This window comes from Rhinichthys klamathensis, unplaced genomic scaffold (genome assembly GCF_029890125.1).
Source record: "Rhinichthys klamathensis goyatoka isolate OS25496 unplaced genomic scaffold, OSU_Roscu_1.1 h1tg000036l_1, whole genome shotgun sequence".
Classification (NCBI taxonomy): domain Eukaryota; kingdom Metazoa; phylum Chordata; class Actinopteri; order Cypriniformes; family Leuciscidae; genus Rhinichthys; species Rhinichthys klamathensis.
Window position 1 is genome coordinate 4,905,853 of NW_026606584.1, and position 16,465 is coordinate 4,922,317.

Sequence of the window (16,465 nt, forward strand, 5' to 3'; positions counted from 1 at the left end):
ATTGATTATAAGGGGAGTTTTGGTGAGAGTGCAGAACTCAGTTATTGATAAACTCACGCTGTTTGTTTGACAACTCCAGCGATTGTAAAGGGAGCGTTCTTTGATCGCTTTCTATATATAATTTAATCACAGTTTAAATAACAGATTATTTTCATCCTACTAAGAGAAACAATGTGAAGTTGACCGTTTAGTCACTGGTTTGATTTACTGACAAGAACATCTGACTGTAGCTACATGAATTATTACATATCAGAAATCACTGGTCACAGATCAGGCATTAGAATTAACACAGTTACTTACGTGTTGTGGTGTTACTGTTGAGTCCATATTGTAAAAGTCTGCAAAGCTTGCGCCAAAATTGCAACTGATTTACACAGAATCCACAGTGAAATGTACCAAATACAAATAAATAATGCTCAACTGAGACTTTTACATTGTTGAAAATAAATAACTACATTCCTAGCATTAGGATCCTTTGGAAGTTGCAATGAAGTAGGTGTTGATTTTCTTCTGCAGAGGCGACATTATAAATGAGCATATTCTATAATGAGTCGTCCTCTGGTCTTTGTTACAATAAAAAGCTGTTTTTGGACTAAAAAGTAAGTTTCCAGTTCTGAAACTTACAGGATATTCTTATAGTATGATGACCTCTTATATGTCAAATGCTCAAGGAAAATGTGATTTCTCAATTCATGACCTCTTTAACAGGTGTGTGTAGACTTCCACTGTACGTGTTCATTAATTGAACCAAAATGATTTATAATGTTTAAACTTGATTTGGTATGGCTTATTCAATGTACCTTGTAAATAGTCAAGATTGCTCGTTAAGGTCAGAGATGTACTAAACCAAAATAAAGATCTGCTGATTTTCTCCTAGCCTATGAGAACCTTCTACAGCAGCTAAAAAATGGAGAAGTGATGTCGGGTGATTCCTTCTACGTCCGTGTTAATATGACGTTGTCGGGCGATGTAGCAGGAACTCTGCCGGTCAAGTGTAACGACATTGTCCATGTTACAAAAACTCACCATTCCAATGGTGGCTTCTGGTGGGCCAGTCATGTGCACCCTTCTCACCTGGAAGACCTTCAGAGTGGGGCTCTACCCAACTATTACAGGTAGTAAGTTTTATTAGCAATTAGCAAAAATTACATCTTGGCATTTTTTTTTTTTTTTTTTTTTTTTTTTTACATTGTAAAATGTAAAGTCAATGTACAATTTTCCTGCGTATAGTTCCTGGGATTCAGAAGAAAAGCACAAGTTTTTCAATTATCATTGTGTAAGCCCAGCTCAATCGATCCAATGGAGGCATTCGTTATTTCATCTGACTCCATAAATGAAAAGGTTTTAATGATATCTGTATATCATTAAATGTGAGCGAATGTTTGACTATTCTTATAACTCTTTACTGAAAATAATGTCAGAGTCCGTTAAAATAAAATCAAATGTAAAAATATATTATGTCAGGTAAATGTATCATGCCAATTTCTTAATCAGTTCAAAGATAATAGATACAAAATATCAAATGCTCTGGAATAAGGAGAGAAGATGCAAACCTTGACATTAGGAAATACATGATGTCTCGGCGACTCTCAGCATTCATGGGCCAATTTGAGCAACAAATCGCGCCGAGCCTCTCGTTGCATTTCTTTATATAGACAGACCAAGGCAGAAACCTCTTTTCAAATGTAAACATGAGTTCACAGTGGGAATTTACATTAACCACCGTTCCAGACTTATTGGAGGCAGAAGTTGATTTACATGGAAACATTTGCTAACAATGGGAATTTACATTGAGTTTACATCTTTGAGAACAAGAGGCCATTTGCCTGGAAGACCCACCCTCCTTCGTGTGCAATTTATCTCTAAACTCTTAAAAACTTTATTACCTTTTGTTTTACTTCTTTGGGAATGAGACCTTTGTACCAGTCGCACTTAGACATTTCAAATTATCCAATCATGTGTAATACTGTATGATAATTATTCACATTAAACCATATAGATTTTTGGGTGAATTTCAGGTGGTCTCAGCATGAGAAATAGGGAGTTGGGGAAGTGGGAAAGAGATGCATTCTTAGGTGAGACTTGCGTCTCAAATGGAGAGAGTTCAAATGTTAATTTCCAGGAAGGTCCTTTGTCCTCTCAGGGAGTGGTCGTTCCTTAGGAAGACTGCCCGGCATTTTCTAATTTCTCAAGTCTTACAATTGTGTGTAACAATGTGGACCCATTAGACCTGTAGTTTCATCATTTATGCTACCTTTTAAAAGTTTGTGGTCAGTTATTATTTTTTTTTTTTTGCTTTGCAAGAAATTAATACTTTCATTCAGCAAGTACGCTCTAAATTTATCAAAAGTGACAGTAAAGACATTTAGAATGTTACAATGACTTCTATTTCAAATAAATGGTGATTTTCATCAAATAATCTTGAAAAAAAAGTATTACAGTTTCTACAATAATATTAAGCAACTGTTTGCAACTGATAATAACAAGAAATGTTTTTGAGCACCAAAGCATATTCAAATGATTTCTGAAGGACCATGTGGCACTGGGTAACGGCTCCTGAAAATTCAGCTTTGCCATCACAGGAATAAATTACATTTCAAAATATAATAAAATATATTAAAATATTCTGCAGTTATTTTAAATTGTAATAATATTTCACAATACTTTACTCACGGACACTCACACATAATCTTTGCACATTTTTCAGAGCACAGAGGCTGTTAATCAGAGCTATAGAGGATATGACCTACCCTCGCAAAACTCACAGAAAGGTGAGAATCCATCAGTAAATTCACACAGTCCAAATAGTCATTGCAGAAATAATTTTTCTATGTTTCCTTAACTTTATGTTATTGTGATTTGTGTATATTAAGATTATACTAATAAAGCTCACATGCAATTTTGCTCAGTGTTTAAACAATTACACATGAAGTTAATGGAATGCTGCACAATGCTTTACTGAACTATAAATTGATTGTATTTGCTGCCCTTTTGACATGACGAATTAAAAGTTTAGTCATAATTCATGTCATAGGTTAGTCATACAGTAGTCCATGTTTCAGATGAATAGTTGTGAAACAAATTCTTGTCTAGATTTTTATCGCCATACTGTGGAATTACGGAAATGTTCGCCAAAATAATTGAACTTTGGGTGTGGTATGAAGATCTTTGTTGAGTGAATAATAACGTGTAACGTATAACTCTGAAACTAGCCATATACAGAAACCATTCAAACTAATTAAAGAAAAATGAGTCATGCATTCTTGCCATCAAAATTAGAGAGACAGAATTGCACAAAATTATTGTAGACTTGCAATGTTAGATTCTGTCGAGATTTGTCATGAAAAAGCATTGTTAGCACAGATTGGTTGAATATCTGTTACATTAGTCCTCAGTACTTGTTTTCTGTCCACAGGAGAGAACTGCAGCAAATGAGAAGCAGAGAGAGGTGAGAATCGTCAGCACCTGTCAACAGAGCAGAAACCCTCTGTGGGTCAGTGTGGAAGACGACAACAGCACATCACTGGACAGTTAGTACAAGACAAACTCATTCAGCTGTTTTACTCATAACTAGGCATGGGAAACATAAGGCATTTCTGATTCTTAATAGTTCCATTAACAATTCTTTTAGTACTTTTGAGGAGGAAATATTTGAAACGGTGAGATAGTTTCAATATTTCTTTCTTTTTTTAAATTCAAACACTTCTTGCAAAAGTTTTTTTACACTGTCGTCTTAATTACCTTTCACAGACATTTTGGAGGCTGCATAAATGCAACACTAAACAAACAATTTGGTAACATATTTCATTTATTTTAGTAAAATCCTACTGGCTGATGACAACACCACATTGTCATATGTACAACTACTCAGTAACTACACTGATTTAAGTCTCACAAAGATTAAGGTCATTCATTTTCAGAAATATTTAATATGGAACCAGTTCTGAATAAAAACATATTAAACCTTATTCAGTGTGTGTGAGATGCTATTAATTTGAATCATTCAATTAATTAATAAGTGTCAGGCAATTTTTTTAAATCTTAAGTGTCAAGTAAATTTTTCTCTTCTGTAGGTTATGGTTGTGTGCAGAGCAGATGTGTGACTCTGATGCCTTACACCCTGGTCACACCTCAGTTCCCTCCCATCTGTCGCCCAGTCCTCCTCCTTCCCACAATCTTTGGCCATGTCTTGCACAAACGGTTGGCAGAACAGGAAGGTTATCAGCTCTGTGAGCCAGGTAAAAAAAAAAATCACTTTATTTTCAAGCAAGAGGAAAAGAAAAGGGAAAAAAATAGATAAAGTTACCATAGAGAAACCTTCCAGGTTTTGAAAAGAAATTTAGGTTTGAGTCACAGTATCAACAGGTTTCCTTCCCTATCAGTCAGTCACGTTCGACGTTACGTCAGACTAAACTAAGGTATTGGGATCTCGCCTGAGAGACCAATCACCTTTGAGTGGTAACAGAACAAGCCAATGCACATTGGCGAGTGAGATTTGCATCGCTAGCCACTCCTTGCTTCCGGGTATATAAGGCAGCCTGCAAACTCACACATTAAGCTTTTGCTTCAGAGCCGAGCAGGCATTTTTTCAGTCTGCTCTTCAATCATCATTCAGAGAGTCTACGGAACGAGGAAAGCTGTTCCTGTGTTGGTGTAATGACGCGTTTCAGCCGAGGTTGCGGTTGCTGAGTGTTTTCACGGTTAAGTGCAGTGGCTATTCCTCTGGGCGCTTCAACATTTAAAGAGCTTTTTCCCTAAAAGAGTAAACACGGGTGTGACGTTTTTTTTTTTTCAAGATGTAATTCCACCCATGTTTTTCTGGATGCAGTTGTTTCCTGACCCCATCTGACAGCCACAATCTCTGCCTCATGTGTCTGAGCCGTAAATATTCTGAGGAAACATTCGTTGATGAGTCATGCACCCACTGCCGGCAGATGACCATCGCGATGTTGAGATAAAGACTGAGATACCGTGAAAAAGGTGGAGTCCCCTCTGTTATTTCCCGATCTGGTCTTTCTGCACAGCAGAGAGCTACTTCGGTTAATACACAGGGTGATCTGAGTATTACAGTGGAAGCTCTCCCGCCGGGTGAATCCCCACAAAACACATGCTAAATATGTGTCCACCAGACTTTTGACTAATGGATGTTGTCACCTAGAGTTTTTGCTTCAAAATGATCTGAAAATCATCCTGCCTAATCATTCACATAAAACAATACATTGATTTAAATTTTGTAAGACACTTTTTGTTTGGAAAGGCAATATGCGTGGGGGTGTGATTCACACCTGAGAAGACAATGACCTGCATAATGAGCCTTTCATTCAGGTGTGTCACTGAGCCACAAGAAAGAATGCAAGGACAAAATATATATATATATATATATATATATATACACTCACCGGCCACTTTATTAGGTACACCTGTCCAACTGCTCGTTAACACTTAATTTCTAAGCAGCCAATCACATGGCGGCAACTCAGTGCATTTAGGCATGTAGACATGGTCAAGACAATCTCCTGCAGTTCAAACCGAGCATCAGTATGGGGAAGAAAGTTGATTTGAGTGAGTTTGAACGTGGCATGATTGTTGGTGCCAGAAGGGCTGGTCTGAGTATTTCAGAAACTGCTAATCTACTGGGATTTTCACGCACAACCATCTCTAGGGTTTACAGAGAATGGTCCGAAAAAGAAAAAACATCCAGTGAGCGGCAGTTCTGTGGGCGGAAATGCCTTGTTGATGCCAGAGGTCAGAGGAGAATGGCCAGACTGGTTCGAGCTGATAGAAGGGCAACAGTGACTGAAATAACCACTCGTTACAACCGAGGTATGCAGCAAAGCATTTCTGAAGCCACAACACGCACAACCTTGAGGCGGATGGGCTACAACAGCAGAAGACTCCACCGGGTACCAATCATCTCCACTACAAATAGGAAAAAGAGGCTACAATTTGCAAGAGCTCACCAAAATTGAACAGTTGAAGACTGGAAAAATGTTGCCTGGTCTGATGAGTCTCGATTTCTGTTGAGACATTCAGATGTTAGAGTCAGAATTTGGCGTAAACAGAATGAGAACATGGAACCATCATGCCTTGTTACCACTGTGCAGGCTGGTGGTGGTGGTGTAATGGTGTGGGGGATGTTTTCCTGGCACACTTTAGGCCCCTTAGTGCCAATTGGGCATCGTTTAAATGCCACGGCCTACCTGAGCATTGTTTCTGACCATGTCCATCCCTTTATGGCCACCATGTACCCATCCTCTGATGGCTACTTCCACCATGTCACAAAGCTCTAATCATTTCAAATTGGTTTCTTGAACATGACAATGAGTTCACTGTACTAAAATGGCCTCCACAGTCACCAGATCTCAACCCAATAGAGCATCTTTGGGATGTGGTGGAACGGGAGATTCGCATCATGGATGTGCAGCCGACAAATCTGCGGCAACTGTGTGATGCCATCATGTCAATATGGACCAAACTCCCTGAGGAATGCTTCCAGCACCTTGTTGAATCTATGCCACGAAGAATTGAGGCAGTTCTGAAGGCAAAAGGGGGTCCAACCCGTTACTAGCATGGGGTACCTAATAAAGTGGCCGGTGAGTGTATATATACTACAAAATTGGTTCAGAGTTGGAAACATCTTGAATTTTTTTTTTCACTTGTATTTTTGCTTGCAAATTTTATAATATCCAAGGTAAACATTTCTAGTAATTGTGTAGTTAATTCTCATACTTTATTTTCAGAAAGTTTTGGATATGTATATCCTCTCCCCCCTATATTTGTTACTAATAAAACACAATAAAAATAATTTAAAGAGAAGGCTTATATTGAACTTTTAAGATGTTGTTTACATCTACCTTGTAAATATATTCTTTGCTATTTTATTAAAAAGGTTACAATTACAAAAACAATTAAAATTGTAACAATATTTCAAGTGTAATCTTTCTTTGTAAAAACTAAAGTATACATTTTATCATACGTATTTCAAAGTTAAGGATTCATTAGTTTGAATAAAGCCTACATGGGAACAAGCACTATAATAACATCTTAGTTAATGACTTTATTTTTGGCAAAACATAATATATATATTTAACATATGAGCAGAAATTGGTGAACAAAAGCTTATTTGATCTGGCAGTAGTCTAATTTACAGTAAAAACGTTATAATCTATCCAAAACTAGTCAACGAAATGTTGTCTTTCATATTTCGTCTGTAACATAGGCATATCGTTTTTATGTATCTATAGCACGAATTTTAATTTCTTGTATACGCCCAAACTAGTTGGCACCGTGGCACACATAGGGTGAAATCACTCTCATCTGTTGCCAGACTTTCAGCCCGCCCTGACCTTGCTTTTCTACGGGCAGGAGTTCCCCTAAAACAAGTGTCCAGGCACGTTTTTGTGTCAACAGATGCCTCCAGCCAGTGCTGTATGCGATGGGCACGCAGCCTCGGGCTTCTGGATAACGCCCGTTTTACACATACTAAATACTCCGTGTGCAGTGCGTATGCGGTGCGTGTTGCGGTACGTATGCGGTACAGGAGCAGCACACGCTATAGTGCTTTCACATATGCTGCGTGCGTTTGCAGTGCGCAACTGATCCGCGGCTGTACCACAAACACATTTACTCACTATTTGTATTTCAAATCATCAATCAAATCAAGTTATCAGCAACTTTCATTTAAAAAAAAAGGTTTTTGTCACCAGTGCGATTCTCTTTGTACACATATACACTCTTTAATAGATGTATTCACGTTTAAACACAATTTAAACAACGTATTATTCAATGCATACTTTTATATAGATTATATATTAAGTTGCTCAAGCAAGTGGTAACATATTTAACCATGTACTTATATTAAAATCGCAAACATTTTAAATTAAAACTTAAAATTGACAAAAACAACAGACTCATACCTTTTCTTTTGCATAATTTAAATCTTTATACAATAAATCTTGCATGTCACAAAGAACTTGTTTTTCCACCTCCACGAATGAGACGAGTGTCGTTCATTATTTGGCCTTGTTGAAGTAAATTGTAGCTTTCCTTACTTTACCCCGGTCTTAAAGTAAAAAGATGACTGTGAAAAATAGTAGTATTTAATTAAATGCATTTTATGATGAAATTACTACATTTTCATGTCAATTTGTGTTAATTTTGACCACGAACTATGCGCTGTCACTTTAATTCAGCACGTACAGCACAGCAAAAATAGACTCGGTGCGGAAACGATCTCTGCACTGCTGTAAGGGTTAGGGTTAGGGTTAGGTACCGCCCTGATCGTACCGCACCTGGAACGGATCTCCGGACCGCACCCGCGTGCAGTGTGAAAGCTCTATCCTGTTAACATGGGTACGGAAAAAAATACGCACCGCATACGCACTGCAAACGGAGCATGTGTGAAACGGGCGTAAGACCTCGACTGCAGTGGCATATTAATTGCCTCGAGTTGCCTTTATGGTTCGCCTTACTGGCCCACCTGGACCTGGTTCCCAGAACTTATGCTCCTCATGACAGCCCCTACCTGGCGAATCCCCTGAGGAAGGACCTGCTTTCTCAGGGATGGGGCACCTTATGGCACACGTGTCCAGACCTCTGGAACCTCCACGTGTGGTCTATGGATGGGATGCGGAGGACTCAAGTGGCCTACCTCCAGCGGTACTTGACACTATCACTTCAGCTAGAGCCCCCTCTAAGAGGCGTGCTTACACTTTGAAGTGGAGCCTCTTCGTTAATTGATGTTCTTCCTGCTGGAAAGACCCCCTTAGATGCCTAATCAATGTCATGCTTTCTTTTCTGCAAGACGTGTTAGAGCGAAGGCTTTCTCCCTCCACTCTCCTCAGCTATATCCGCACATCACAACGCAATAGACGGTAAGTCTCTGGGGAAACACGACTTGGTTCCTGACTCATCAGGTTCCTGAGAGGCGCCAGGAGGTTGAATCCTCCTCGGCCATGACTCATCCCCTTGTCTTAATGACCCTACAGAGAGCACCCTGTGAGCCCTTGCAGTCAGAAGAGATTAAGATCTCTGTCTTTGAAGACAGGGCTCCTGACTGCGCTCAAATCCATTTAGAGGGTGGGGGACCTGAAGGCATCTTTAGTCAAAGAAGCGTGCCTGGGATTCGGACCGGCCAGCTCTCACATCATCCGGAGACCACGGCCTGGATATGTGCCCAAAGTTTTCACCACTCCTTTCAGGGACCAGGTGGTGAACTTGCAAGCGCTGCCCCCGGAGGAGGCAGACCCAGCCCTTGGGTTGCAGTGTCCTGTTCGCGCATTGCGTTTGTACGTGGACTGCACACAGAGCTTCAGAACCTCAGAACAGCTCTTTGTCTGTTATGGAGGCCAGCAGAAGGGAAAGGCTGTCTCCAAACAGAGGTTGGCCCACTGGATAGTGAATACATCGTCTTGGCGTACCAATCCCAAGGCGAGCCGTGCCCTCTGGGAGTGATAGCACACTTGACTCAGTGTGTTGCTTCCTGCTGGCCGTTGGCACATGGCTATCTGGCACACATATGTAGAGCTGCGGGCTGGGCAACACCTAACACATTCACAAGATTCTACAATCTCCAAGTAGAGACGGTTTATTCCCGTGTGTTGGGTACAAACAGATAATATGTGGGAATGCTGGCTCTGTGTCTCACTTGCACATTCCACATTCACATTGCCATTCTCCTTCGAGGACGGGATACGAGCACCTATCTGCTCCTCAGGTGAGTTCTCTGGCTGGTGAACCCTGGTAGAGTTCCTCCAGTATCTTCAGCAGTCAGTTGCGGCGGAAGCATCTGACGCCAGGTCTAGTACTTGTGTGTATGCCCGGTTGTTCAGCCCCTGTACTAGACTAGATGCCTATATGTTGTGATTCCCCTCCTAGGTGATCCCATGTTTGCATTCTTCCATGGTAGGGCTTCCCTGTTGGCAAGCCTGTGTCTTTCCCTTGGCAGAGTCCTCTCTGCCATCTCTCTAACAGTATCGACTCCACCCCTGCACAAGGCGGGATATACCAGAGAGATCTTCCACTATTTTACTATTGTGTAATTGAGAGTATTGAGAACTTTTACTGTTGTGTAATTGATAGTGTCCTAACCAGATGTATTACTGTGTGGTTTGGTAATCTCACCCTGAAAGAGAAGAAGGCTTTGAACAAAGTGGTTCACTCAGCCAGCAGGACCATTGGCTGCACTTTGCCACTCCTGGAGGTCACATATAAAGCTATCTTGAATCGAGCTTTAAAACTTGTCAATGATGCTTCACGCCATCCTGCAGGGGTCTTCTTTGAGATGCTTCCCTCAGGGAGAAGGTATCGCTCTGTCAAATGTTCTACTGATCGCCATTTAAACAGTTTCTTTCCCCAAGCTGTGATCACTTTAAACAAAGGATCAGATGGGGCGGCAGTGGCTCAGTGGTTCATGTAGGTTGTCTTCAAACTGGAAGGTTGGTGGTTCAATCCCCGGTTCCACCTGACCAAGTGTCGAGGTGTCCATGAGCAAGACACCTAACCCCAGCTGCTCCCGACGAGCTGGATGGCGCCTTGCATGGCTGACACCGCCGTCGGTGTATGAATGAGTGTATGAATGGGTGAATGTGAGGCAAAATGTAAAGCGCTTTGGTGGCCATTGGGTCTGTGAAAGCGCTATATAAATGCAGTCCATTTACCATTTACCAAAGCACTTTAAATTAGGCACTTTAAATTTAAATTTATGTATGGATTTTATTGTACAGCGTTTTACTATTGAGTTTTTATGTGGCACTTGCTTGTCTGTTTTATGTTATGTCCTCTTATGTGTTGACATTGCACTTTGAGCTTCTTGCACATTTTTTTCCAATGTGGTTTTACACTGCAAATGGCTAATAAAGTGAATCTGAATCTGAATCTGAATCATATGTAGCACTGTCCTAATGGTCATTCCATATGTGTAGCTCCACATGTTACCTCCCTACGGGCAGGATGTGGTCTCTGTAGCACTTATTTCTGGTTGGAATAGGCACGCTTTCACAGTGTTATCAAATAGTCTCACTGTATAGGGTCAGCAACATTCTCCATTCAAAGCCCTGTCCTTTCTTCCGCCCCAACAGGTGCGGGGGGACTAGGCTTATATTTATATTGACCAATATGCCCATCTTTGTTTCTTTCTGTCCTGTGGTATATGGCCATCTCTGTTTCTTTCCCTCTGTATTTTATTTATCTGCTCCCTCCTTTCCTCACATCTGACATCCATCTCTTATATTTTAGAATTGCTGATGGCAAGTGAGCATGCCGTAAAAATGCAGAAGGGGGAAATTCTTGAAGAATGTGACCCGAAAACACACCGTTGCTATACACTGCAGGGAGTGGAGAAGATCATGAAACGGGTGTGTCATAAAACATTGTTTTCATATTACTAACTGCCTGCTTAACAGGATGGAGAGCAATTTTATTTAGTAAGTTCAAATAAAATATGTAAGACTGGTTTTACAATAATACAATACAACAATAGGATTTACAATAATTAATCAGAAAGAGAAAGCCATACAAAAAAAGTCTATTTTGAGAACGATTAGACAGTCAGTCAGACAGACAAACATAGATAGACAGACATACAGACTATGATTGGTAGATAGTGTGGTAGATTTTTCCCTAAACCTAACTACCGTGCGTCTACACATCGACGTCGGCTGGGTGCTAATATACTCCAGCGCATCTACACATCAACGGCGGCTGAGTCTAATCCTATACCCTAGCGCGTCTACACATCGACGTCGGCTGGGTGCTAATACTTGTCCCCCTAACTAACTTGCTTCCTGCGCAGGAATAATCGACAAACAGACTTCAACAAATGTCCTCTAAATGCTTTAATCACGGCCTGGAGTTCTCGACATTTATTCAGAGAACTTCCCCCAAGAAGAAGCATTAAGCATGGCTTTTTATGTTGCAAAAAATGACATGAAACATTACTTAATTTGATTGGTTCTTCATGGACAAGCCCTCTTGTTAATAGGTAACCAAACTCTGTTTTTGTTTTCGAGTATAAACATCTGTCTAGTTTCATTTCCCATATTTGTTATTTATACACACACACAGACACACTCAAAGTCACAATTTTTCCCTTGGTTTCGAACAGTACATTCTGTTCAAATGTTAGATGTTAAATAAGGTTAGATGGTAGTCTAACATAGTTAGTTTAATATATAGCCTAGTTTAAAATTTCCACCACAATAGACAGACAGACAGATAGACGTCATATGACGCCAGACAGACATGATATGAATTAATATTCAATTCATTGTAGTAAAATGTTTCTACAGTTTCTATGAAGCCTGTATTTGCATAATGCCTTATGAACAACCTTATAATATGTTGTATCATCTTATAAATAATCACAACAACAGGTCAAATACAGTATATAATATTTACCTATTTGTGGTTAAATTATTATTAATGCATTATAATACACACATAATCCCTTATAAACAACCTTATAAAGTGTTGTATCATCTGGTGGATAATCGTAACAACAGTAATAATACATACTTTTTTGTGGTAACTATTAAGAATATGATGATTTATAACACAGAATGGACATCATTTTATCCACTTAAGTTATAATGGATTATATTTCCCATGGTTTCATATCTTTTACTTTCCAAGTCTCATATCTTGACATTGTTTACTTAAGATCTGCACAGTATCATACTACATTTTATGAAGTAATCTTTTACTGCTTAAAGTAAAGTGACAAAAGTTAAGTCTTCTTTTAAACAGCTATAAGATATCATGAAGGGGTTATAAGACATTTGCTTTGAACATTTTTATAAAATGAAAAATACAATTCCATATGTAAAATCAACAAAACAATATTGTATTGTTTTAAATGTTTAAGAGTTTCCAGTGAGCTTAAAGGGATAGTTCACCCCCCAAAAACATTATTTATTCATCATTTATTCACCCTCAAGTTGTTCCAAACCTGTAGGAGTTTATTTCTTCTACTAAAGATGATATTTTAAAGAATGTTGGTAACCAGACAGTTGACGGTAGCCATTGACTTCCATGGTATTTTTTCCTGCTATGGCTGTTTGATTACCATTGATAACTCATTTTAATGACCAAAAGTCCACATTTTGCATCCATCCCTGATTCCAGTAAGACCATTTTATATGACAGAGTTTGCGGCTTTAAAAGTGACCTGTATTTAAAAATAGTTATAGTTACCTACAGTATATATTAGGTAAAACATATAAGCCATATATTAGACTGTATGTGTGTCCACAAAAGTATGGTTATATAATGCTATCCTGTTTGATACCCATTGTATAGGGCACTCACTGTGTGTTACCGCTGGGTTTGGACTGTGTGCGTCGTCTCCACCGTGCTGAAATCTTCCCCATCATTGTCTTCATCATGTCTACAGAGAGAAGTCTCCGCAAATTGAGGTATTATGATTTTCTCTGTGGCTGTAAGAGCATTATTAAATCTAGCCTTTGCTATAAAGGTTCTGATTTTTAAGACAAAAAAATCTGTTCTGAGCATTACAATTGCTGTATTTATCTATTCTGTCATTGTTTCCTAGACACAAACTACGGCAGAACTCTGTGACTGAGTCTCAGGTGCTGGAGTGTTCCTGCAATGAGGAGCCCCTTCTGGATAAACTACCCTGCCTTTATCGAAGCATTCCACCAGAGAGCTGGAATGACAGTGCCAGCCTAGTGGACACTGTGAAAACTGTAGTGAGAGAGGAGCAGAATAATATTGTGTGGGTTGAGGCAGATCCCTGGTGAGGGACTAACGGGTGTGAGGGCATAAATTCAAGATTCCCTCACTACAGGAAGCTAACTATTAGTATTAAGTTCAATTTATAATTCTGCTTCAGACCTATGCTATAGACCCCGTGTAGCAAAGGTGGTTACGGTGTAGTTTGGTTACTTTCCAGAAATGCTGTGATTGGTCAGTTTTATAACCACAGAACTTCCCCCAGGATGATGAAAAAAAAGTGCATCCATGGATAATGAATAATAGAGCCTGATTGCTTGATGGTTTTAATGAAAGCAGTGAGGCTGATTAAAACACAGCATGTTAGTCAGAGATGATGATAAGCCATAAATTAACATAGTGATCCAAAATTATCATTTGTATATTTGTTTATCCCTATAACAACAATATTAGTCATAACATAATGAATAGAGAATTTTTTTCCTTTTTTACAATCACTGACACATTTCTCAGTACCTAGGTCACTTTTTCAAAACTCTTGACACAGTTTCCTCCTTACCCTCGGCTTGGCACAGCAGTAAATTTTACATTAAAAATGCACTAAAACCACCAAAACGCTTCACACATGTCGCAAATCCAGTCATTCTTCCATAACACTAGCAAAGGTATAATAGATGAACAAACATGCTTTGTCACTCTTGTCACAACTATTTTACAATGTTTTCTTTTGTAAAAATGTATTCACAAAACAAGAATGACAAATCTCTACTGCTTAGAATTTATTGCATAATATGTTGCATGGTCCATGTGTAGGGATCACATGTTCCTACATCAAATTCTTTTGATAGCATTTATTTTTTTAGATTTGAAATATATTACACTATGGTATTACTGTGCAAATGTTGCAAACTGTTGTCTTGTTCAATTTTGTTCTATGTTAACTTTAACAGTTTTGAAAAAAAAAGTATGCAAAATGTACAAATTAGTCTGTAGGTACATAGAGGTTTGGTGGTTGTGTTTGAGTGAGAAAAAGAATTTATGCAATTTGAAAGATGATAATGATAAATGATCCCCATTTTAGCCCACAAAGACTGCTGTTGTGCTCAATGTCTGAAGAGTTTTAAAAAAGTGACCTAAGTATTGAGAAATGGATCGCGATTGTAAACAAAATTGTAATAACCACCGCTTAGAGGCTACACCGCAGGTCCAATGCAGAAGTGTAATGGGCCGTTTCTGTGCATTGAGAGCAAAAAAAGGGAGATCTGCTACAGAGCTAAAGGAAGTAACTCGTGAAATGTTGCCTTGTTTCAGACTTATAAACCATGCGTTTAGTGCAATAATCAAACAACACTAGTGTTGAGGTCAGTAGGATTTTATAAAAAAAAGAAATTAATACTTTTATTCAGTAAGGACACGTTAAATTAATATTTTCTGTTTTCAACTTTTTTTCAACATTAATAGTAAAATGTTACTTGAGTATCAAATCAAAAATATCAAAAGGATTTCTGAAGGATCATTTGACTGCTTGAAAATTCAGCATTACCATCATAAAAATCAATTACATTTTAAAATATATTAATATTATTTCACAATAGTACTCTTTTTACTGTATTTTTGATCAGATAAAGGGCGAGCATAAGATACTTTTGAATGGCAGTGTGCAGTTTATGTAAAAAGTAATGCTACAACATTTGTCCATTTTAGGCATTTGTCTTGTGCTGAACCCTGAGGGTTCCATGACTCATTCAGTATACGTACAAGTAAAATATTTTTCTATATATTAAAGTATTTCTCAGAAATGGGAATATAAGGTGCTTTATTGGGACATGATGGTAAGGTGCATGCTATACTTTATAATTTATATAACTAGTCTACTCTTTCTCTTTAATACTGTTCTACAGTTTTGAATGTTTTGTGCAAAAAAAAAAAAAAAAGCATTTAAACATTTACTGGAACATTTACAGGAAGCTGTAAATCATATCCACTGAGGGATATTTAAATTATTTAAATAAGATAACATGTTCAATAGATTAATACAATTTACAATAGATTAATATTTAATGGGATTTCACAGTAACCATCTGTGTGTATAAACTTGTGGACTTTTGTTTACAGTGAGCCAGTTACATGAGTTTCTTTCAATAGCATCAACGCAAACTTCAGTGTTGATATTACTTAAAAGTGCTGTATACCTCACTCAGGCTCACAAATAGAGGTCTTTGTTCAACTTACGAAAAATTCAAATAAGACAGAAATCCAAAGAATGCGGACTTAAGCGTTGTATCTCAACTGCATGCATTCCGCCAGACCAAACTGTCTTTCATACATTGGGAATGTTTTTACTTTGTAAAACAAAAGGTTTTACTTTTCACAGTTTGAAACAGCCAGTTTAAAACTGAAATTGAATAACTATTGTATAGTGAATTATAGACAATACACATTACAATGTAAATGTTCTCTTTTATTGTATTGTAAGGGGTATACAGTCAAAGACCCAGAACCAGATATGAAGAATGAAGAACCGGAGTCAGAATTATAAAAAATTAAAGAAAAGTTTTACTGAAGATAGTTTGCAGTTTCATCAGCAGAAGTCAGCTTCAAGACTCACACAGGAGTTCGTAGGCCGCCCCGCTTACAGTTACAAAGATCACAGCAGTTATACCATTTCCAAGGTCTAAGCTACGTCATTGCTTACAGGTTGAATGATTCTCATTGGCTAAGAAACATTAAGAGCCTAAACAATTTAACACATGTGAGGAGATTGGGGTGCCTATCG

The 16,465-nt window shown here is 38.5% G+C and overlaps 1 protein-coding gene and 1 long non-coding RNA gene across 4 annotated transcripts in view; both read left to right on the forward strand.

Moving 5' to 3' along the window:
- card14 (caspase recruitment domain family, member 14) overlaps positions 1–14,061 on the forward strand; it is a 37,716-nt gene extending 23,655 nt beyond the window's left edge. For all 3 annotated transcript variants that reach the window (XM_056246161.1, XM_056246160.1, XM_056246162.1), the window contains 7 exons: positions 878–1,115; positions 2,708–2,771; positions 3,416–3,530; positions 4,074–4,238; positions 11,236–11,354; positions 13,297–13,412; positions 13,550–14,061. In XM_056246161.1, coding sequence (XP_056102136.1) covers positions 878–1,115; positions 2,708–2,771; positions 3,416–3,530; positions 4,074–4,238; positions 11,236–11,354; positions 13,297–13,412; positions 13,550–13,757 — 1,025 coding nt within the window. In that variant the 3' untranslated portion in view covers positions 13,758–14,061. The remainder of the gene's footprint in view (positions 1–877; positions 1,116–2,707; positions 2,772–3,415; positions 3,531–4,073; positions 4,239–11,235; positions 11,355–13,296; positions 13,413–13,549) is intronic.
- Positions 14,062–14,260: 199 nt separating this feature from the next.
- On the forward strand, positions 14,261–14,971 carry LOC130081132 (uncharacterized). The gene is made up of 2 exons (XR_008806688.1): positions 14,261–14,638; positions 14,693–14,971. It is a non-coding gene; the product is annotated as an uncharacterized LOC130081132 (long non-coding RNA).
- Positions 14,972–16,465: the final 1,494 nt, after the last annotated feature.